The sequence below is a fragment of the Argiope bruennichi genome, chromosome 11 (assembly GCF_947563725.1).
Source record: "Argiope bruennichi chromosome 11, qqArgBrue1.1, whole genome shotgun sequence".
NCBI classification, from domain to species: Eukaryota; Metazoa; Arthropoda; class Arachnida; order Araneae; family Araneidae; genus Argiope; species Argiope bruennichi.
The window spans coordinates 47,222,567-47,248,490 of NC_079161.1; the positions used below are offsets into that span (position 1 = coordinate 47,222,567).

The 25,924-nt window shown below is 29.5% G+C and overlaps 1 protein-coding gene across 4 annotated transcripts in view; it reads left to right on the forward strand.

The window, feature by feature from the left end:
- The window catches only part of LOC129957597 (cell adhesion molecule Dscam2-like), a 929,106-nt gene that overhangs the window by 813,809 nt on the left and 89,373 nt on the right, over positions 1-25,924 (forward strand). For 2 of the 4 annotated variants that reach the window (XM_056070014.1, XM_056070015.1), the window contains exons 16-19: positions 12,860-13,030; positions 14,297-14,367; positions 20,525-20,765; positions 21,500-21,598. In XM_056070014.1, the coding sequence (XP_055925989.1) occupies positions 12,860-13,030; positions 14,297-14,367; positions 20,525-20,765; positions 21,500-21,598 (582 nt within the window). The remainder of the gene's footprint in view (positions 1-12,859; positions 13,031-14,296; positions 14,368-20,524; positions 20,766-21,499; positions 21,599-25,924) is intronic. The other 2 variants (XM_056070016.1, XM_056070017.1) reach the window with 1 other exon arrangement.

Consider the following 25,924-nt stretch of genomic DNA (forward strand, 5'->3'; position numbering starts at 1 on the left):
TGCGTCTCTCTATTAGTCTATACAAAACCTGCTCCTCTCTTTCAAAAGCTAGCATTTTAGACATTCGAAAAACCTGCTATGGAGCAATTCCCTAAGCCTTTTGTTCAAAAGTGAGACATGAAAGTGTTGAAAGAGTTCACAAAGAGAAGTACCTTAAATACAAAGAAAAACATAATTCGACTTTATAGAACTGTTTTCTCTGAAAATAGGCAAAAGAAATAATTTTTTTTAAATAAAAATTTTCTTATCTAAAATCCAGGGAACTCTCAAAATCCCAATCTGCTAAACCCGGTTTCTGAAGTCAAAAAAATCACCCGTTTCTCCACCCTCTCAAGCAAATCCGGAGATTTCTGTTGATTCTATTTGCAAATCTTCCGACTCAAAAATGTATCATCCAGTAACCAGCCTGCCAAAACCTTCCTCACCATCTTATCTTTCAGTCAGAAGGAGAATAAAGTTGTAGAACTTTCGGACTTAACTGATTTTAAACCTACACCGCACAGAAAAATGCTGATGGATTCACCTACTAAAACAAAGAAAAACATCTCTAGAACAGTAAATATTTCAAAATGGTACACAACCTCATCCGTCAAGCTCTGAACTCTATTCCAACAACGAATAATGTCTCTATTTTACACCTGAAGTAAAACTTACGTCAAGGCACTTGCAGCAAACTTGCTGTCTGCCGACTTCCTTCCTCTACAAGAAAAACAAAGCTTTGGATTTTCAAGAAACGAATGCACTTCTCAAGATGTGTACTTCCAGATTATAAGGCACTTGAATATAGTAAGGCCAATAAGTTAGTGAGCATATCTGAAGCTGTTTACCCTTTAAATTTTTTCAACTAAAATTCAAAAATGGGGAATACTTGATTCTGTAATAATATTTTAACTAACACCAATAGATACCTTTTTTCATATTTCATAAAATAAAGTTTGGCGTCACAATATCTATCAACTTAATTGAAATGTTAAGTTTCGAGATCTTACACATGTGCAGAGATCATTCGTAGTCTTAGCATTGTGCTTTCAGAAGCGATTTCCATCGCATTTGAAGCTTAAAGTGGTAAACTGTATTAAGAATCTTAGACCCCTGTGCTGCTCGAGGGATGTGTGGACTGGTGGATAGAACGTCTCATATTTCTTTTCAAGACTGTTTCATGCCATCGTTTCTTCTTCAACTTACAAAGTTCCACTGATTGTTCATCTTTTGCCTTGTGATAAAATTTTATCTTATATTTCTAATTTTACATCATCTTTCATCGATTTTATATAACATTTTAAACCCATTACAAACAAAATTTTAAGTACTTTTTACTTTCTTGTATAAGAAATATAGAGATAGTATTGTAAATATAAAAAAAAATCTATTTTGATATTTTGATGAATATTCACATTGTAGAGCCTGGTGTCCAAATCTACATTTAAAAAAAATTTTTTTTTTGTTTGACCGTCTGTCTTTTTGTGACAAGATAACTCAAAACCGCTTTGTGTTAGACGGATGTACTTTAACATATGTGTTTACACCAAACTTATAGATTTCTATCAAAATCTATGCAGAAAAAGTTTGTCTATTCAGCTGTATAAATATGAGTTAACGCGATTTCTAAGAAACGAATAGAGAGGCATAGATAAAATTCATTATACATCTTTAACATTTATATGTGTGTGTAGTGTTTCTAATTGCACTCGCCATAGACAAGCCCACTGACTTTAGAAGTCAGTGATTTTAAACCAAGAGTGCGTCTCTTGTATTTCAGTAGCGGCATCTAGGGCCAAAAGTACAACTTTACTACACACACGTCACAACCCTTTTTACTGGGTGGACTTCATTCATGCATTTCATTCACTCATCCACAGATCGTAATTTAGACCTGAATCCAAGAACGATCACCCCTGATCCAGTACCCCCAGTGGTATTACTCTCGACATGGAGGACTTTGTACCCGCGACAGATTTATACGAGCTCCAGTCACCACGCACACGGAGAGTCTTCGCCAACATCTATATTATAGACACCTATCAAATTTTGAGCCAAATCGAACAAGAAGTTGAGCCTTTGCTTCAACAGCTCAAAAATGACTTAAATGTATTAAATTTCTATGTGGTTTTTATTATTACAATTGTAGTTCTGCGTCGAATTTTGACTTAAATCGGTTGGGGAAAAAAGTGCATCTAATTACACAAATTCGATTTCCGGATATTATCAACCACATGCCAGAGATTAATTATCAAAAACTCGCCAAGATCTAGGTTAGATTGATAAAAATACCAAATTCACGCCAAAGTTTAATATTTCTTAATTGTTGTGCGCCAATGCTATAAAATACTAGTATCAAGCTTTCTCTGCCTTACTCAAGGTCAGCAAATTTTCCCATTAAATTTTAAAATAATATTTAATATGCTAATTTTGAAAATAAGTAGATTTAAATTGTATAAAAATGCTAAAAATAAAGTATATAATTACAATTCAAAAAAGTTTTTACATAAATTCATGTGTCTTTTTTAAATGAAAATTTATTTTTTAAAAGAACAGAATCATTTCAAAGATTATATTTTTTTACTTTTAATATTAATATGTATGTGTGATATTGAATATTGCAGCAAAAATTCTTTTCATTAAAAAGATAGTTACATGTAAATGAGAAATATTTCTTATTTACGGCCCTGCTATAAATTCACAAAAAAATGGCAATCGCCGCCAACAATATCATGTCAAAAATGGCCAAGTGAACTCATTATCTTGGTGATCGTTGGCGAAAGTCGAAAATTGCCAAATAAACCCATTATCTTTACGATCTTGGCATGTCAAAAATTGTCAAGTAAACTCGGAAGTGTAGCTAGATATCTTGGCGAAATCTCTATATCTTATATATAAAAGGTCTTCGTTATCTTGGCGTAATCTGAAATTCGCCAAGTAAACTAATTATCTTGGCTATCTTGGCGTTATCTTAAAACTGTCGGGTAAATCCATTATCTTGGTGACATTGGTTTTATTATATAGAAAGCAAAAGTTTTGGGAGACCACTGCTGTTAGTTTAAATCCTTTTCTTCCCTTCAATAGTCATTTTATTTATTTTTTTCATTGAAATAACAAGCATTTCTGTGGATTTGAAAAAAAAGAGGCTTTTGGTCTAAGACTTGCAAAAATATTTCGATAGATATATTCAAAGACATACAACATCCAAGTTAAAAGAATAACAGGAGTTTAAATTTCTTATTTACACTGCATTCGAAAATTGAATTTTTTGTGGAGAAGAAGGCTTTTTCCAAATCCACAGTGGAAATTCAAAACAAAAATTTTCTTTACCTATTTTGTAAAATCTTTATAAAAATAAATACATGAAAAAAATACATATACTCCTCTCCAAACAAGGAAAAAAACCAAGAATTCGATCAAGAACAAAGGGAAACATTTCAAGATGTCACTTTTTGAAAAAGGTTAAAAATTCGATTTCGATTATACAAAAAATATCGATTCAAAATTTGACGAGCAAGTAATACACGTCAACATTCTTAAAAATATTTCCTTCTCTATGAAATTTTAAAGCTGAAGCACACTGGCTAGTGAATTTCAGCGCTGTTGCTTTACAGTAAATCTGTTTTTCTTGCTTGAAAGCCATATGTTAAAAAAAAAACATTAAATAACAACAACTAATAAATATAGGCAAAAATAAGCAAAAAAAGGAAATCTGCTATCATAAATTTTAAGTTATCATGTGTGAACATTATTATTTTTAAGTCATTGTTTGTCTTAATTAATTTATGTCATTTACCAGTTTAAACCAATCATGTGACTATCAAATTACATTTGCGTTGATATTTATGAAAACAATGTTGTTGTTGTTTAGTCGACCCAAAATCAATCGAGTTTCAAAGCTTTTTTTGCCAGCTAGGAAAACTGAATTTTTTTTTAAAAAAATTATAATTTTTTATACCTCTTCTCGCTGTATAGTGTTCACACCCATTTTCTTCTCTGTGCTTCTTCGTGCGATAATTTCTTACGACCCTGCCCTTTCTTGGCCAGACAGAAGAATTGGGTACAAGGCGGACATTCGATCCAAGTTATAACTTTTTATTGACGATAAGTCACCAAAAGTGACAACCGTATTTATCATTTTCCAATAACTCTAAAAGCGAAAAATGAATGCATCAAAAGCAATAAATCGTCAATTTTCTGCCTTTGTATTTTGAGGCTTCAAAATCCCTAAACCAAAACAACATCATGTTCACACATGATGATTATTTTATTATCAAATTATTTATCATCTTTTTATCAATCAATTAGCAATTTATTATTATATTGTTTAATTTAAAATAATTACTTACAACAACAGGGGCTTATTTGCTTAGAGCTTTGAAATCCTGCTTAAAGTGTTTACCAAAAGAGAAAATCTTTCCTTTCAAAATTATATTTGAAAATATTATTAGCAAAGATAAAGAAAATTTTTGATATCGGTCTTTACCTTTAGATTTTTTTATTGAAAATTACTCTTAAGACTTCAATAAATAATTAATTTATTATTGTTAGAAATATTATAAAATCTGTAATAAATTCTATGTCAGCTAATGTCTGTCAAATGTAATTAAAATATTAAAATTAATTTATAAAAATTCTGGTTATACTTAAAACATTTAAGTATTTTATTGTCCTCGGAATAAACAGTTGTGCCAAATTTAGAATTCCTATATATCAGAAAGAGAATGAAAAATTGATTAAAAATTCTATTTTTACAAAAATTAAACCCATCAACTGAATAAAAAAATATGTAAAAACTTTTTATTTGCCATTTTTGTAAATCCTTAAAATATAAACATAATACTTTTAAAAGGATATGAAAATCTCATATTTTTTCATACTTATCCTTCATCAAAGTCTTCGAAAAAAAAGGTTGCATCTGTGACTAAAACCTTATCTTTGTAATAAAGTTTCTGTTTCGCAACTTAGGGGTGTTTCAAGTTTGGAACCCGATTTCGTTGATTAACTATCATCCAGAAAGGTCTGGTGCATGTTAAATGATTCGAGATTAATTGCATCCTGTTGTTATTTAGCTGGGAAAATGGAGTTACAGGCTGAGGTGTCATGCTTTTTTGCAAATCACCGGTCAAATTTACTAAATCCATCTCATAATAGAACTAGCATTGCTTTGAAATGGGACATAAAAACTCGGCTAGACGATTCTACAAGAGCCTTATATTACTAATACTTCTAATTGTTAATTAACAATAAAATAAAATTCTCCATAATACTTAGCTTTGTCTCTTTTATTTAAAAGTAATTAACTTTGCAATTCTTTAGGAAGGATGTAGATTATATCCTGTATTGCTCATATAGCTCAATTTTTTATATCTACTTACTCAACTGAATACTTCCAGACTTAAGAAACTGGGATGAGATATTTTGCAAAGAACTAACAAATTGGTGTCTTTTTCACTTTGTTGATGGCATTAATCCATCAGACAATCAATTTGAATACAACAAAGGGAAGACAGTAAATTCGGATTAAGCCAGATTAAGCACAACCCTCCTCTATTTATGTGTTTCGTTGTGTCAGCTTGAGTATTAGTAAAATAAGAAGCCTTAAATCTACTTGGTCTTTTGTGTCTCAAAGGAATACGTCTTTTATTGAGTCTTAAGTACTAGTAATTCTGAAAAGCTTTCAGATGAAAGTCTGTTGGATGGATTTTTAATTAGATTAAAAAGCTTTTCTGAAAGAAACATTTCTTTCAAATAATAATTAAATTCTGACATAAAAGTAAGCTTCTAAATATAGATAAATCGGTACTTGCTTAATTTTATTGAACCTGTATAAAAAGCCAAAAACTGCGAATCATTACTAGTCGAAGTAACTGGCGTATATTTATCTTGGAGTCAAGTATAAACGCCAATATATCTGGGAATGTAGCCATCTTGGTGAAATCTTGGCATCCCTATCCGTAATGGAGCTCAGAGACCTTCGTGTAGTCTAAAAACTGCCAAGTACACCCATTATCATAGCGTAATATGGAAATCGCCAAATAAACTCGAGAGTGTAACCATCTTGGCATCCTATATGCCATCCCTATCCGTAATGGAGCTCAGCGACCTTCGTGTAATCTGAAAACTTCCAAGTAAACCCATTATCATGGCGCGGTCTGGAAATCGCCAAATAAACTCGGGAATGTAACCATTTTGGCATCCTATTTATAATGTAGTATTGTCAATCTTGGCGTAATTTGAGAAAAGCCAAGTAAACACGTTATCTATGTATAATCTGAATCGCCAAGTAAACCCTATGTATAATCCCTATGTATTTGCGTAAACCCTATGTATTTATCTATGTATAATCTGAACTTTTTAAAAAATAATTATGCGAAAATAAATTCACGTCAGCATTTGGAATAAGAAATATTATTCTAACAACAAAGTTGAATTTCATAACTTACTTATCTAGTTTGCTCCATTTTTAAAAAAAAAAAAGAACAGAAACAAAAATTTTATTTCGACAGATTTCATCCGAAATTTTGTCAAATTTAATTTTCTTTTATGTAAGATCCAAATAATAATTGTCGTTTATTTAGTTCGTTCCGATCTTGTGTTTATAGATAAAGATAGTTTCAAAATATTAATTTTATGATTTGCGCAAATTTAGTTCTCGAGATCGATTTTTTCTTTCTCGTATACGTAGTGCAGATAAAGCATAGTAATCATCAAAATGTTCGAATTCGAGATTTTGATGAATCTCCAATTTTTAGAACCTCTTTGAGTCATAAAAAACACATTTTTATAAAATGTCCGTCCGTCTGTCTATCTGTGACAATGATAACACGGACATTTTGATCTAAACTATGGAAATTTGGTATACGACTTTTAGATCAAATTTGCTGAGTGCTATCAAATTTTGAGTACAATCTGTGCAGAGGAAGTCCGTCTACGCGGCTCTTCGAATATAAGTTGACATAATAATTACAAAACGAAGAGTGCTAGATAGATGAAATTCTGTACTCAGATTTAACATCTATAGCGTATACCCCTGTCAAATATTGAGCCATATCCAACAAAGGTTGACTATCAGTCGATCTGTACTTTCAAAAACATGTAAACGTAATAATTTAAAAAAGCAATGGCATAAAAATATCAAATTTGGTATGGGACTTTTGTGACTACAATTGTAGTTTTGGGTCAAATATTTGTTTCAATCGGTTGAGAAAAACATTGTAAGACTCAAATTTGATTTTTAGTGCTTTTAAGCATGCTAGAAATTAATCGCCAAATAACTTGCAGAATAGCAAGACAGATTCAGTGAAAATGTTAAGTTTACATCAAAAATCAATATTTCGTAGATACTGTGCGCCAATACTATGCAAGGCGTTCTCTGGCATGACACGCTTATTAAAGAGTATGCGAGAATGTTTTGTGGAGACCACACCCGATGGTTTTTAATGGATTACAATATTTTCTCACCTTATACAAGAATTTTAAAAGTATATCTGACTTTTTTAAAAAATTTCTAATTCAGTAGTTCATTTTTTACGATGCATGTCCTATTTTTTCAATAGAAAGTTATAAGCATTTATTGAAAATTCTGTTAGACGGCAACAATATTAAAAATATCAATCTTTATAAAATAATTACTAAAAAAAGGTTTCCATTTACTTTTTTTGTGTGTATGTGTTATTGTTTAAAATTTGTACAAAAAAACTGAATTGAAAAGAAAACTTTTTTCCTGTAGAAAATTTTAGAAAGAGCGAGCTTTTCTAAGGAATTTTTTTTTTATATTCTTATTGAGAACTTACTAAGAAATTTCTTATAAACAAGAGCTAATATCTTCAATTTTTTTTTTTTCTTCAATCAATGCTCTTCTCAGGAAAAAAAAAGAACATACATTTAAGTGATTTTTGTAAGGTTTAAAGGAGATTAAAAAGTTTTTCGTATACAAAACATTGCGAAATATAATATCTTGAATAAAAGTTTTTTTTCCAAGGACTCTTGATAAGTAAAGCATTGAAAAACTCAAGAATGCGTGTTGTTACTTTTTGTTTACAGGGTATTTTTTTCTTTATCCTTTATTAGTTTTTAAAGTGCTATTTTTTAAAGCAGTTAAAATATTTTTTCAGAGATATCAATACCTTATTGAAAGCCACTTTAAATGAACATAGTAAAGCCATAAATTTCATACTTTTATTCCGATTTATGTTAAAAGAGATTTAGGCATTTTAACCCAGTTGGAAAGATGTTGAGAAAGTAAACTTACAATTAAATTCGATATACAAATGAAATAATTAGTAATGAAAACCAAATAATTGCCAGGAAGGTTCTGAATAAAATTAAAAATGAATCTTTAGATAGATTTCTTATATAGGAATGCTAATTATAATAGACTTTACAAGTTGTCCCAAAAAATGGAACTTTCTCATTCGATAAATATTTTGATATTTGATCTTTTTGAACTCGATAAATGGCTGAAATAATGAGCTAGAAACTCCAAATAACTTCCAAGAAATATACTACATATAATCAAAAATAAACCTCTATATAGGAAATTTTTTTAACACAAATAATATAAATAATAGACTATACAGAATATCCAAAAAAGTGAAACATTTTAATTTGATAAACATTTTGATATTTGAAATTTTTAAATTCGATAAATAGTAGACACAATGTAAAAAGAACGTCGAATAATTTCAATAAAAAACATTATAAATATGATTAAAAATAAATCGTTATTCAGACAGATTTCTTACAGGAATGGAATTTACGAAAGACTATATAAGTTGTCCTATATTTGGCCATTTTGAATTTGTTAAATGAATGAAATAATGAATAAAAAATGCCAAATAATTTCCAGGAAACGTACAAAATAGGATTAAAAATAAATCTTTATTAAGGTAGAATTTCAACAGAAATGCAATTAATAACAGGTTACACAGAATATCCAAAAAAGCGAAACATTTAAATTGAATAAATATTTTGATATTTGAATTTTTTTTTATTTCGCTTTAAGAGATGAAATAATATGAAAAAAATGCCAAATAATTTCCAAACAAAAAAACATTCAAATATGATTTAAAATACAACTTTATTTAGGTAGATTTCTTACAAGAATTTTATTAGAAGCAAACTCTACAGAATGTCCCAAAAAAGAAAAAAAATCGTTTATTTCCCGAAGTATTGTACTTAAACCTTTGCTTCTAATTACAAAATATCATCAAAAGTGGATAATTGTGCCAATATTCTTTGACTTATGTGGAGTTCGAAAATAAAAAGTTTGATAAAATTTATTTTTCATACGACCACCATAATGTAAAAGCGTCAAATAGTAAATTTTTTCTCTTACATTATTCTTTACATATTTAACAGTTTCACTATTCTATTTAAAAAATTTGTAGATATATTTTTATTTCTAAATTTAAAAGGTGATAAAAGATATAAATTTATTTAATACAGAAAATATATTAGTAAGCAAATATTTGATTACTAATATATCAGTCAAGCATCATGACTTGAAATAAATTTTTAATCATATATATATATTGTTGTTCATATTGATTATTGCCAATTGCAATTTCGACTTTACGAAGAAGGGGCGAGAAGCCTGAGATATTAACTATTTGATGTATCTCAGAGAAGTAGTGCAATTCCGATGAAGAAAATAAAATTCTTTGCTCGCATATATGCACTGATATTAAGCTTTCCTAAAAATATAAGCTTTATAATAACTAAAAAATATAAGCTATATTTCCTATAAAAGTAAACTTTTCTAAAGATATAAGCTTTATAATAACTAAAAAATATAAGCTATATTTCCTATAAATGTAAACTTTTCTAAAAATATAAGCTGTATAATAACTAAAAAATATAAGCTATATTTCCTATAAATGTAAACTTTCCTAAAAATTTTAGCAATGAAGAAAGTTTTTGAATTTCTGATGAATTATACTGTTTATAATTATAATGAGATCCCTGCGTATGCAACTATTATTCAACGAATGCAGTTTTATATTTCTATTTTTCTTACGAAATTCATTTGAATTCTTTTAAAAATACTCTTCAGTCAATAAATTATTTGATCATATTTTTAATTTAAGAAGATTTAATAAATGCACTATCATTTTTCTTTCCGTTCTTTTAATAAGTTGTTGTAGTATATCATTTACCTCAGAAGTATACAACGGAAGACTTATTCAAATAGAAGCATCAGGTATGAAAAAAAGATCCAATCCAAAAAGATCCCACTTTAAAATCTCTAAAAATATTGTAGATAAAAGTGTAAAACTTTGTATGTGTAATAAATGTAAGAAAATAATTTTACTAATTGTCATTTTTGTATTATGAGATCAGTACAAAATTTTTAGCTTTCTCGTATCAACTTTCACAGAACAAACACCATTTGTATTCATATAACTACCCACCGTATTTAGAAAATATTTGTGAATTAAAGAATTTGTCTTGGCACAATATTTAAATGAATAAGTGCTTATTTTACTTTCTTGGAATAGTCTGCATAACTGTAATGAAAAAGTAGTGTGCTTATGTATATGTATCTTTGAAGTCTAGACAAATTTTCTGCAATCAAAATTATGAAATTTGTCATATAGGTAATTATAATATTGATTCAATTTACCTTAAAGCCGTAATTAAAGTTGAATCTAATAAATTATTGTGTTGTTTTGATCGTTCTTCCATCTATTTTTCTATAATATCATTAGTAAGTCCATCTAAAAGAATATAGAATTGTTTTTCTAAAATTTGATTATATTTTTGATTTAATTCACTGCAATTTAAAAAAATTTTAAAAATATAATTACTTTTCTAAAAAACGTTTTAAGAATTAAAATTAAAGTCTCTGCATCTCATATTCTATATATATTTTTCAAATTATTTTTTATTTGAAATTTTTAAATTTAAAACAAGAACTATCGAAAGAGCTTTCTTCGCTGATTTTTAATAGCTTTCCTGATTTACTATAATTGCAATGATTTTGTTTACTGGTCTTCAAGGAAAAAAATATTAGTTCTTCGTATATTTGGCAAGATGCCAAATGAGGGAAATCGGAATTCGTATAAATCATTATTTTGTAATTTTAATTATAATTCTATCGTTTGCCAGAAACTTTCTAATATTATTTTCATTTATCTTCTTTCTAGCTCTTTTTTATATTCTTTTATTTGTTTCAAATTTTATCGTCTGCATTTAATCTAACGATATCATCGATTTCACAACTAATTTCCTCCTATCACGATTTTCATTTCGCTGACATTTATCATGCCAAGAGCAATGTGTGGGTTCAGCTGGAATATAATATTTCAGTCCATAATTGTGACTATTTTCTAACGTAAGATTATAAATCTTATTGCAATATTTTCAACAAATGCCTTCCTTCTTTTTCTTACTTCGTAATATATAAACTCCTTTTCTTATCATTGGCAAGCAATAATTATGAAAGAGCCTGTCACAGTACGATCTTAGCAATTAATTGGTGGAATGAAATGGGTACAAAAGTACCAGAAAACCGAAAGTGCATTTTGGCCTTTTATACAGACTGATTAAAATAAAAATTTGACACAAAACTACAAATGTAGTCTCAAAATTCCATAACAAATCTTATATAATATTTAAGTCATTGCGTTTTTAAATTATCGTTTTACATGTTTGTCAAAGTGTATTCGATAGACTGTCAAATCCTTCATGGATTTGCTTCCAAATTTGATGCGTGTCTATACTTTAGAAGTTAAATCTGTGTACCAGTTTTTATTCATCTCGTGCTTTTTGTTTTGAAGGTGTCGTGTTGATTTATAATCAAACAGCGAGACAATAAACTTCCTCTAAATTGATTTCATTTATCATTTGATAGAAATTTATAAATTTGGAGTGGGGCCCATGAAGCACATTTCATTCGTTTATCACAAATATTCTTGACATTCCATATTTGTATCGAAAATAACAAATATAATTCCAAAAATCTGTTTTTCTAGACTCGTGAAAATCTAAAAAACGAATATTCATCGAAATATCAAGATCAACTCTTTGGGCAATTATAATATTTTATATTTGTATACATCGTATATGAAAAAATAATGGTCAGCATGAAATATTTGTAGCAACATTCAAAATGACCTCAATTTTACTTCAACAATGAATGTATTAAAATAAAAAAAGTTCAAAAATTAATTAAAAATACTAAAGTATAATATGATAAATAAACTTTATTTTTGAAAAAAAATTTCAGTTTTAAATGAAACGAAATTCACTTTTGTGTTCTAATATTTTCGAAAGTTAATTTGTTTGATTTTTAATTTTTTTAATTAAGGTATTTGCATACAGAATGGAAAACATAACTCCAAAAATGTGTATTTTTTTTACAGTTAAAAGTCTGAAAAGTGGCTATTTGTCAAAATCTCGAGGTCAACTTTTTGGGGCAATTATAATATTTTATATTTGCATATTTTGCATATGAAAAAGTAATGACCAAAATGAAATATTAATAGCAACTTTCTAAAGAACCTCAGATTCTTTTCAACAGTAAGTATATTAAAATAAACTTAAAATATTTTCAAAAATTAATTAAAAATATAAAAATCTAATAAAACAAATAAAAATTATCTTTTGAAAAACAAATTTCGAATTTTAAGATGAAGCGAAAATTATTTTTATGCTGTGATATTTTCAGAAGTTAATTCGCTTAATTTTTTATTAATTAAAATTTTAAAAACACAACTCCGAGATTAACTTTCTCACTCTGTAAAGTAAATAAAAATGTAGGTCATTAGCTTTAGAGCAGATGGTCTGACCTGTAGAGCACCATACATTCATCTCAATTATTAGTAGAATTTTTCATTAATTTTTCCTTACATATGTTTAATTGATTTCCTTTCAGACTCGCACTGGAACGGACAAACATCACAGTTGATTGTGTCTGGAGCTGAAAATAGCGCCACGCTGCGAGCTCTGACTCCAGTGACTTTATATTTTGTTAGAGTGATTGCAGAAAACGCTTTAGGACAGAGCCGACCGAGTGCTGTTATTAATGTCACTACAGAGGAAGAAGGTACTGGAATGAAATGAAATTTCTATTGGTATAAAATGTGATTTGGAGACAGAAAAGTAAAAAAAAAAAATTTATAGTAAAGGCAGACTAAATCTACGACAGCTTCTCTTGTGAAAGATAACTGAATTCTGTATGACTTTTTGAAAATAAAAAATGCCAAACTTTTACCCAAGGGCGCAATTTTATATGACAGCTTTATAGAGTTATATGTCTTTTATTCGTACAATTTTTTAGTGATAAATTTATCGAAATATTTTATATATTTCTTTCTACTTCATATATATATATAGAGAGAGAGAGATTATAAACGAGATTATTTTACGAGAGATTATAAAATTATAGATTGACTCCGAGAGATTATATAGAAAGACATGAATCATTAAATTTAGCAACTTAATAAGTAAGGAAGAACTTCTAATAATGGTAGAGCCTAGGAGATTGAATTTCCCTTTCTGTTAAATTTTTAGTTTATTAATGACATAATAGTTTAAGCAGAATGTAATTTAAAAGAAAAGAAAATAGGATTATTATCCAGTTTCCATCCAGTATATGTTTTTAAATAAAAATTTATTAAATGTCTTAACAACAAATTGTAGTCTATTATAAGATTACCTGAATTACTTCCAAGTGAAACACAAATGTGAACCACATTCGCTTAAAAATCCCTAGTAAAAATGTAATAGTGAATCTCAGAATAATAAGGACTGTAACTCGTTATAGAGATTATATAAGCGGTGGCACCTATACGAGCGGAAAATTATCCTTTTGAGATACTGATTGTGAAACGAGCTTTCTAATTGCATTCTGAACAGTATTGTTGAAATCTATCTGCTTATTTTTAAGTCTCTACATGCACTGCTTGCCCAATAATTTTCTTGTGAATAAAACAACGCATAGACTTTATTAGATTTTTGGACCATACACCTACCGGAAGGATTTCCGTCACAATATATTAAGTCTCTAGTATATTTAAACACTCCAATATAAATTTTTAGATATCGAATGCATTTATTTTTTCTTGATAACTTGTATTATAAAAGAGAAGGGATAAAAATAAATATTTAATGTAGCAAAATTCTAAAACAATATATCATCAAAGTTACAGTTATTAAATAGTAAGAAAAAATAGAAACCAGTTTTTACTACTTGTGTATACGAGCCGGCAGCCTTAAAGCCTCAAACTGAACATGAATTAAACATACTGAATGTAATTATATTGAATTTAAGAATAAAATTGGTATTCAGAAGTTTTTTCCCTCTTTGCAGCCCCTTCTGGCTCTCCTAGAGAAGTACAAGTTCATTCAACAGGTGCTCAGTCCATTAAAGTAATGTGGAAAGTAAGTCAATTTTTAACTGAGATCCTTTATCTCTTCTTTTAAAAATACTTAAGATTCTAGTGCTTTCAACTTTTATTTTAAATGCAATTTGCAATTCTTGGAATTTTTAAAATTGAAATTAACAGCAAAATAATGTTTTACTTTTTACTTTATCAAAACTTTAATGACAATTATTTTAATACTATTATATTAAAAAAAACGTTACCGCATGAAGTTTCTTACAATATTTATTATAGGAGTAGTTATTCACAGTTCAGTCAATATAAATTCATGGAACGAAGCTTGACTAACATGTTCATAAAGAAAAAAAAATAAACTTCTAATCAAATGCAAGTTGCAGAAATTAAATAATCTATGAAGAAACGTATTTTTCTTATAATTTGTAACACCATTTTACTGTTTTGTTATCGAAGTTTATTAATAATAAATTTTTAAAAAATTATAAATTTCATTAATGCATGCACTCATATGTATATAAAATATTAATGAAATTTATAAATTTATAATTAGTATTATTATTAAATCATAAGTCATGTTAAAAATTATATATATATATATATACATAAAATCATTATAGATACTTTTCAAAAATTGTTTAGTCAACGGTATTAAATATGATTATGATCTTTTTAATCCAAAAAACATTCTTATGAAATTAATACTACACAATATAAACGGAAGTACATTTTTTTGAATATAAACAGTAAAGGTTCTGCGTGTATTAACATTAGTAAAACCAGTTTTAAAAAATAAACCTAAAATTTCTAAATATTGCTTGGTTTCTACATTGTTAACACAGATGTCGAAAGTTTCAACTTTAAAATAAAACACTTCTGTGTCACATAAAATTCCAAAAATAGCATAATTGCCCCTACAAATGTTTACCAATCTTTAATAATTTCTTTGAAAATTTCACAATAAAGTATGATTAGATAAATTTGATAAATTGTATATTTTCGAAAGACACAAAGATTCACGCTTCTTACTTTTTATTTTAAAACTCTTTTTCCTTCATGTAAATATTCAGGAATATTTTAAATGTGAGACATAATTATGAGGAATGATCATTTTTCAATTCCTAACGAATGATCATGAATGATGAATGACAATCTTTCTTCACCTGAAGAATGATAATGAATGCGGAATGATAATCTTTCTGCACCTGAAGAACGATAATGAATGCGGAATGATAATCTTTCTGCACATGACGAACAATAATGAATGAGGAATGATAATCTTTCTGCACATGACGAACAATAATGAATGAGGAATGATAATATTTCTGCACCTGAAGAGCGACAATGAATGAGGAATGATAATATTTCTGCACCTGAAGAGCGACAATGAATGAGGAATGTTAATCTTTCTACACCTGACGAGCAATAATGAATGCGGAATGATAATCTTTCTGCACATGACGAACAATAATGAATGAGGAATGATAATATTTCTGCACCTGAAGAACGACAATGAATGAGGAATGATAATATTTCTGCACCTGAAGAACGACAATGAATGAGGAATGATAATATTTCTGCACCTGAAGAGCGACAATGAATGAGGAATGTTAATCTTTCTACACCTGAAGAACGATAATGAATGAGGAACGATAATCTTTCTTCTTTTAAAGACTGAAGATGTTTCTTAACATTTCTTTACTTTGCTTTTGATAAATCAGAAAACAAAGCTTCTTTAGAAAACAACTTTAGAAACATCTATAAATCAAGTTATAAGAGTGATTTGAAGAAAAAAACGGGATATTTGTGTAATTGTAAAAAAAAATATCAAGATTCCAAAATCAGCGAAATTTTATCAAATCTTAAGATTTAAAACCCCTATAAGCATGATTATTTTGAGAAATCTCTTTACCTTTTGATATATCATATATATACATACACATTCATACACATTTTGAACAAGTCTGATGAAATTTGATAAAAGCTCTCTGCACAACAAAACTTTCGATTCAAATTTTGAGTAAATATTTAGAATTTTAAAACTTCCTGTAATAAATATAAGACTATCCCATGACCATAAAAAAATGGGTAAAATTTGATGCATAAAACTTTTATCAAAATTGTAGATTTATATCATTTTTTTTATATTTAATCAAACAGCAGAAACACAATCTGCCTATCCTTGTGGATGAAATTTGTCTTTATGCCAAATTTCAGACATTCTGAACTTAAAAATAGCGTACTTAAATACACTAAATAATTTTAAATAAATAGTTCATTAAAGACGGTAAAAGTCGCAAAAATCACATGTAGATTCTGAGATTAGAAGGCATTTTCAACACGCATAACATACATATTTATGCGATGGATAATACAGCTTCAGTGTAACGCAGAGATCTCTGCTGAGGTATAGTGTGAACATATGGGCAGACATCCTTGTTGATTAATTCTTGGGGCCATATTTGCCGCTCGAACACCTGAATGGAGTAGTGTATCCCGTTTTTCAGCAACGCGCTCATCTGATAATGTCATAAAGTGTGTCAGTCGCAATGCACCCAAAAATGATGATGTCCCTGCGCATTTCCGCGCAAGATGTATAATCGCCTTGATATTACGTGCTCAAGGAGATGTTACGTGTTCAACGAAGGATCTCATAGTGACATCCTCGAGCGCATCAGGAAATCATTTTTACATCATTGAAGATGATGCAGAGATGTCAGCGGTAACCACAATCCAACATCGTCGTCACTGCAATAAACATCAACAGCATACCTGGCATCCTCCAGCGCATCAGGAAATCATATTTACATCATAGAAGACAATGCGGTGACGTCAGTGGTACCCACATCCAACATAGTCGTCGCTGCAATGGACATCAAAAGCTTATCTAGCATCCTCGAGCGCATCAGGAAATCATTTTTACATCATTGAAGACAATGCGGCGATGTCAGCGGTAACCACATCCAACACAGTCGTCACTGCAATAAACATCAACAGCATACCTGGCATCCTCCAGCGCATCAGGAAATTATTTTTACATTATTGAAGACGGTGAAATGGTGTCAGAGGTACCCACATCCAACATAGTCGACGCTGCAGTAGACATAAACAGCATACCTGGCATCCTCTAGCGCATCAGGAAATCATTTTTACATCATCGTAGACAATGCGGTGATGTCAGCGGTACCCACATCCAACATCGTCGTCGCTGCAATAGACAACAAAAGCATATCTGGCATCCTCGAGCGCATCAGGAAATCATTTTTACATTATTGAAGATGATGCGGCGATATAAGCGCTAACCACATCCAACACAGTCGACGCTTCAATAAACATCAAAAGAATATCTGGCATCCTCGAGCACATCAGGCAATCATTTTTACGTCATTGCAGATGATGCAACGGGATTACAGATAACCATATCTAACATCAAAAACATATCTGGCATCCTCGAGCATATCAGGAACTAGCTTTCACGTCATTGAAGACTATAGAATGGGATCAGCGATAGCCATATCCATCAATGTCGTCGATGCGGCAGACATCAAAAGTATTTCTGGTATCCTCGAACTCATCAGGAAATCATTTTTGCATTATTGAAGATGATGCGGCACAGCCAAAGGTAGCCACTTTCAACACATCTTGAAATAATTAGCCAAATAAATGTAAATAAATATTTTTTGTAGTTATTCTTCTGCTTTTTGTCGTTCCGGCTTGACGTCGAAATCATGATGTGTTTTACACGGTTGTTCCTCTTTCAATGGGGTTCGTGATACCATACACCTTTTACATTTCATGTTTACTAACAACCCTTTGAGTTTGTCAGAGGTTTCTCCAATATAAAATACTCTATTATTCGTCCAGTTTTAAAACATCCTGTATGCTTTTTAATTTTAAATAATTTATTTTATATTAATTGATCGTTTCATTTGATTGCAAATTTATTGGAATTTCTTTAATTTAATAGAAGAACTAGAAGACACATGAGAACATGCGAAGAATATCTAAATTTATTTCATATTTAAACTAAATAAACAAAATGTAGCGCATAAAAATAAAAATAAAAATTCGAAACTCGTTTCTAATATTTGTCTCAAAGCTGCCATGTTTTTTCGTATGTGCTGGGCTATATTATTCATACCTTAAAGTAATTCTTTTTTTACAAAAACACCTCTCATAAACATATATATATAAGTTTATGGATATATATTTACAGATGCAAAATATTTACTTAAGCATTTTTTTTTTAATTTTCTGCACGAAAGAAATTCTTGACAAATATTGATATTTATTCTAGATTTTCTAATACATATTTCCTTTTTCTAAAACTTATAATTCTGAATCTTTAAGATAAAATTTTGATTTAAAAATGAACGAAGTATTTTTCATAAAATATTTTAGATGTTTTGTAAAGTTTTCAAAACATGTTTTCGAAATATTTGATCAAAAATTTCTATAACATTTTTTTTTAATATTTATATGGATGCAATTTCATTCAAACATTCTCTTATATCAGTTTTTAAAATAGATTAATTATAATTTTTATAAAAAAATATGCCGGTATTTTATAAAAAAAATATATTTTGTATTTATAATTAAAATTATAAATACAAAAATTGCATAATAATTACAAATTTGAATATTTTTGATAACTTTTTCAAAAGAACTTTTTAGCTTCAAACATTTAAATCATTTTAGTAGCTTTTGTTTGCTTTCTTTTTTCTTGCCCGGTGATAGTCAATTTTCAAAGCTTCCTTTCTAACTTATTATTATCTTATATTTTTCTTTATTTCGTCGTTAATCAGTATAGATAAATGAGGGTGTAATTAACGCTTATCGAATTTACTATTTGACGACTTTTAACATAATTAAAGTTTAATTAAAATTAAATTCCGACATTTATTGAATTATTGAAATGCAGTATGCGCCAAAATATACAGTACTGAAATGAAAAGATGAACAAAATTACATTATTGTCATCTGTGGTTTATTTTTCCTCAAAAGAAATTAATTAACTTACATACACATTATTAGCGTGTTGATTTACCACGGTATGCGTAATGTAAATGTTCAAAGCGTGCATCACATCGCTGTAGACAGTGTTCATATCCTTCGCGCAGATTCTCAAACATATCCTCAAATAAAAATTGATGCAGACTCCTGCAAAAAGAGAAGATTTTCTCATGTAATGCAGGCACAGTTCTTGGTGGATCTTCACAGTTGAACACACTCTCCGTTAACATTCCCCACTAGTAGCATCAGGTGGTTTAAGATGGGGGAAATGGGATGGGTGTGGGAAGCCAGTGATAACCACGTGAAATGATTTCGACTTGGAAAGTTTTGCTGAAGCATGGCTAGAGATTTTCGAGATGTCTGGATGGTCACCCCGTCCTGTTGATACCACTGTCTATTCTTCTGAATGTTCCTTGCACAACAAAGCCTTCTCAAATCATGAAGAAATATCTCGATCACTTATTAGACCGTCTTATTAAACTTCTCTTGGGATTGTTCTGCCACCTTTTCCAAACTTGGTCCACTTTCACGACCGCTTCCGTATGAGCAGAAATAATGCACAACTATAAATACTTTTTCCACCGTCGAGAGACCCATTTCCAACAATAACTGCACAACACAACTTCCTTTTCACTACTTCGAACACGTGTAGCTGGAGCTATGCCTCGACGACATACGCAACCACGTGTTCGAGATGCGCGAGTTTCAGTACTGTATATTTTGGTGCATGATGTATTTCAAATTTTGAAAACTATTAAAATGTTCTTTTTCCTTTGGGTACCTAAAGTCGTAAAAATTTAACTTTCGAAAATTCAACGAAAATTGGAAACGAAATCATATTTTCACAAGCATGAAATTAATGAGATGAATTTAAGGAGCAAAAATACTCTTCAAGGAACCTTTTAACTTACTTTACTGCCCATGGGATTATATTTAATTTCTGCTTAAACAAGTCAATATATGATAATGTACGTCAATATATACTGCTTAAATATCAATATATGATAATACGACTTCGCTATTAATTGAAAATATAATACATTAAGAGACAGCATTTCAATTTAATTCATTTAATTATACTACTTATTGATCTGGGAATTAATTTATTAAGGTCATATCTCCCAACACCAATGGAAATAAACTTGAGTGTGTTTCCCATTACTAAACTGAATATTTAACTATTTTAGCCCCCAAGCGAAGAAACACAACATGGGCATATTAAAGGATATTACATTGGCTACCGGATATCGAATTCCCCTGAAAACTATGTATTCAAGCAGGTTGAAAGCAACAGTGAAAAGGAACAGCAGTCTACCTACATTACAGGTCTTCAGCCCTTTACTAAGTATGATATTGTTGTCAAGGCATATAACTCTGCTGGTGCTGGTCCTAAATCAAGCAAAATAACTGGCAAAACTCTAGAAACAGGTACTTTTTAAATGCTGGTATTTTGTTTTTCTATGTAGACTTTATAGTTTCACTTCTTAGAATTCTTTATCATATTAAAGATTTATTCATTTCTGAATTTTTAATTATTCCTTGGATGAATGTACTATATATCTTTCAAATAGCTGAGCATGCTTGTCGTTAGCGTAGTGAATTCGTCCTATAAAGTATTTTTCAGAAATATATATGTGTTTCTGTTTTGCTTAGTCGGTATTACAATTAAATTTTGTAAATCAGTGGATTTCCGAATGTTTAGTAATTCAGCATGTGTTATATTTTAAAAATTTCTACTGATTCTTTTTAGGACTTCCATTCTATCTGTTAATTTATTTGTTCACCTCTACAGAATGCTCATGGTATCTTAAAACCGTCCATCTTAAATAAAAATAAGAGCGTTAATGATCTGTAAAATCTTAATAAAACTGTTAACGTGAAGTAAATAATAACAAATTATACATCTAAATATCAATTTTTATAAAAAAAAAATTTATAATTCAATTAATGAAATGCGATTTATTATTTTTCTCTTGTAATATATGTCTTCCAAGATCTCCGAATTTATATCCAGTTTCAAACATGCGATATTACATCCTCATATGTGTATAATTTTGTTATAAAATACTATATGTTCATCATATTTCATTTTTTGTTAATGTCGTTTGGGTTCCTTTCAGCTGAAGTATGTTGATACTAAATTTTTTGCTATCATTTCTTAGCGCCTCCGACTTCTCCTATAGTTCAAATTGAGGGAACGACATCTTCAACAATTGATATAAGTTGGAAAAAGGACATCAAAGATAAGTCTGCAATACCAGGTAGGATTTAATTTGCAATAATCTTGCATCCTATTTTATTTAACATTCCGTTAATCTTGGCTCGATTATCCTTCATACAATAGCATTTTTCCCTTATATCTATAATGTCAAAATCAAGCATGTGAAATATATATATTTTTGCTCATATAATAGCTATATGTCTGCTATATGATTAACATTAGACTTGGTACGAATATAAATGCAAATATGATTATTATATAACTAATATTAGGTTGAGTGATCATTTATATACGGCATAATGGCCACTTAATGTTTATATGGCCATTATGTCCACTTAAGGGCTATAACGAGATTATATATCTCATATTAGACTTAATTTCTAATAGTTATTATATAACTGTTATTAGGCTCAATGCATATGATCGGATACTGCATTTCTCATATAGCATATGATTTGATACGGCCATTATACGCTATATGGCTATTATATGACTCGTACTAAATCTGAGTGCATATAATTACTAAAATGGCTATTGTATACCTCATATGAGGCTCGATAATCTTTCATAAAAAATGGCGGGGGGGGGGTCCCTTCATCTACAAAGTCTAAGCCTTTGATTTTTAAAATTAAATATGTAAAACCATTTTATCTTTTTACATGAAATAGCTATATAGAAATTATGGATATATGCCATTACGTGCATATAATGGTAATGGAGCTGTTATAAAATTCATATTAGATTCAGTCGCTGATATGGTTAATATACACTAAATATTAGGTTCAAATTTCTCATATAATATTTAATTGGCATATGGTCGTTATGTGCATATAATAGTTATATGGCTATAATATAGCTCATATTAGGTTTGGTATGCGTATGTCTAATACGGGTGTTATATACCTTATATTACGATCGGCTCACGCTCGTATTAGGTATTCTTTTTGATTCTCAAGCAGTCTTTGATTTGTAAAATTAAACATTTAAAATGTATTCATTTTTGTGCATATAAATTTAATTTCATAACATCGTGGTATATTTTAGTCATTGCCATGCAATAAGGAAAACATTTGTTAAAAAATAAGACATGTCAGTTTTTGAAAATACTTACCGAATTTTCAAAGAAATTTATTCACTACTTTAAATCCATTTTTAATTAAATAATTGTAAAGAATATACAATTTAAAATACATAAATGACAGAGAAAGAAACTTGTGACTTTGGCCGTAGTGTCCGGAGTCATTGAAATTGTGTTTTCATTGAAGCTGGAGCCTTATTGGCCTTATTCGTCGAAGGTATATGATGGATATATCCACCAAAATTAGATACTTCAATCAACTTATTTCAGTAAAGAACATAATATTGTTGCAAACCTTTGCTTACCTGCGTTGTTTGTCTTACAGTAAGGAAAAAAGTTTTACAGATAATTTAATGGCTTCCGAATAGATGCTAAATCAGAGGCAACCTTAATTTCGACCTTGGCAACCGTTTTGAAATTTGGCAACAAAAGTTAAGATTCTCGAAAATAGAAGAATTATGACGAGCTCCAAATCGAAACTCGAAATTCATATATTTTTCTAGAAAATTCTATAACTTGCAATGGATACCATAAAAAGCGCTAAAGCAACAGCGAATGAATCGAGTAAATACTCTCCTGGAGTGTTAAATGCAAAACCAGTTTTTTGGCAACTTTCTGAATACTATTGTGCTATTGAAGTTGCTTAGCATGTTAATACTTTCTGAAAGGGCGGTATTTATGTTCTCCTACCTATTCTACAGGGACGCGGTGATCTAGTGTTAAAGTATCGGTTTCGGAACCGGTTCAAGACCCGATTCCACCAAAGTACCGCCGTGTAAGCGGGTCTGGTGCACGTTAATCCGTTGGGACCGAACTTCCCCCCTATGGTGTGGTGTGAAAGTTTGGAGAGGGGAGTTCCAGCTTAGGTGTCGTCCTCGTCATCTGATAAATTGCAAGGTCCGCCCCAAAATAGCCCTAGTGTTGTTTTAAAACGGGATGTTAATATAACTAAACTTAACTAAACCTACCTGCTACTGTTTCCTACCGTTGTTGTAATATAAATACATAATTTTTCGCTATAGAGCTTATTGGATTTCTTATCATAGAATTACTGGATGTGTTTTCCGTAACTATATATACCCAAATGAATTTAGCGATCGCCATATCTAATATTGGATTATCATTATTTATAGAGCTCATATTGTATTTAAATTATTTTCATCGATATGTATTTATTATGCTGTTTAAATGTCGAGTTTATAGATATATAATGGAAAGCAAATGTATTCCAGTGTCGATATTTCTTGTACTAATTTGATTCGTGACATCATTTGAAACATGCAGGTGTGTTTTAATTACCGGCTTTATAGGTATTTATTGCGCAATAAGCTGTTTCAACAATATTACTTTAATACAAATTTTGCAATTTCAAACTAGATGGCTTGAAAGTAAACTCTGAACATGTAAATGAAGAAAAAAAGTAAATGTATGTAATGTAAATGAAGATAAAAAAAACCAATGTGCTAAACTGAGTTACAGATAAAATAAATTACTATCTTAATACAAATTAGATAGAAAGGTGAAATATCAGGAGGAATGCCACTTTGCAATTGTACATATCCTCATTATCACTAATAACAGAAATGATAAACTATAAAAGGTATAGAAAAAACTCCTATTTTCTCTTTTTTTGGACTATTTTGACTGATTTAAGTATATTTGAATATATTTTGTGATATACATATTTTGGTATTTTGAAGAACGATAAATAATTATTCTTCAATAAAAGGAATTGTAATTCCGATTGATGGTAAATACATATTTGTGACGGAATACCACTTAACAGCTGTGCATTAGAAAGCTCATTTCTAACTTAGTAAAAGAAATGCAAAGTTGCAAAAAACAAAAATATAATGTCAAAGTGATTTTCTTTAAAGTATTTCAAATATATTCGATAAACAGGATTTTTATGTATTATTGATATTATTGTTGATAAACAGCTTTGGTAAAAAAAAAACTGATTATCGATATAAATAATTATGGTTTTAATTATTGCTACTTTCTCTCTAATTAATCCTAAATAGAACAGATTTTAACTTTCATTGAGTTTCAAAATTACTTTTCTCCTATATCCAATTTCAACTTTCACTTCCTATAAAATCAATAATATGCTTAAAATCCCTTATTTTGAAAATATGATTATAGTAATTGCTGGGATCTAAATGATGCTTTGTTCTGGTGTTATTGTTGAAATTAAGTTATGATTACATATGCACAAATATGTTTACATTTTTATTCCCAAATTGTAGCAGCCGATGAACCTATCAAGGGAAAAAAAACCACTATAAATTGAATAAGGTAATTTTGATTATGGGTACCTGTAACCAAACTGAATGAGAAAGATACAATTTTAAGCCCGGTTTTTACTAAAGATTGCCCTATATGCTAGTCTTATAAATTTTTCAATATTTAACATCTTCCATGGTGTGGTGGAGCCGCAGTGGCCTGCTAGTAAGATCTTGGCATCGGAACCGAAGGCTTCAAGTTCGAGACCAGATTCCACCGAAGAACCGTCGTGTAAGAGGGTCTGGTGCATGTTAAATCCGTCGGGGACAAACGTCCTCCCATTAACGTGGTGTGGAATTTTGGAGAGGAGGCACTAGCTCAGGTGTCGCCCTCGTCATCTGATCGCGGTTCAAAATGACGAGGTGCGTCCCAAAATAGGTCTAGTATTGCTTTAAAATAAACGGGATGTTAATATAACTAAACGTAACTGAACCCATGGTGTAATGAGAAAGTTTGACAAGAGTGCACCTGTTAACGTGTTTTTCTCGCCATCTCACTGATTATTGAACTTTAAAATTCATTATAAATTAACATTTGAATGTTTCAAAATATAAAATTAATCTATATAAACTAAATGTTTCCATTTTCATGTGTATTTTAAATAATTTAATACAATTTTTTCATTCCAAAGTATAGATCATTTTAATAATTATTTGTGAAAAATATCATAAGCAGTCTGGAAAACATTTTTCCATACTTTTCTCTTTATTATTTCACGATTTAGATAAGAAAAGGTATTTTTTCCATATTGCAATTTTATTTGATTAATTTTAACTGAAAAAAATGATATGAACCCACTGCAAAACATTTTTCCATATTTCTCTCGTATCATTCCACAATTTATAAAAAGAGAAAGCTGCTGTTTTTCTCGCATTTTATAATAAGTTCCACTTATTTTTCAAAATATTTATTCCATTCTCGATAAGAATGAAAAAAAAAAAAACTTCAATTTCACCATTTCAAATATAACTCACCTACCGTCTCAAAGTACCTGCAAACAAT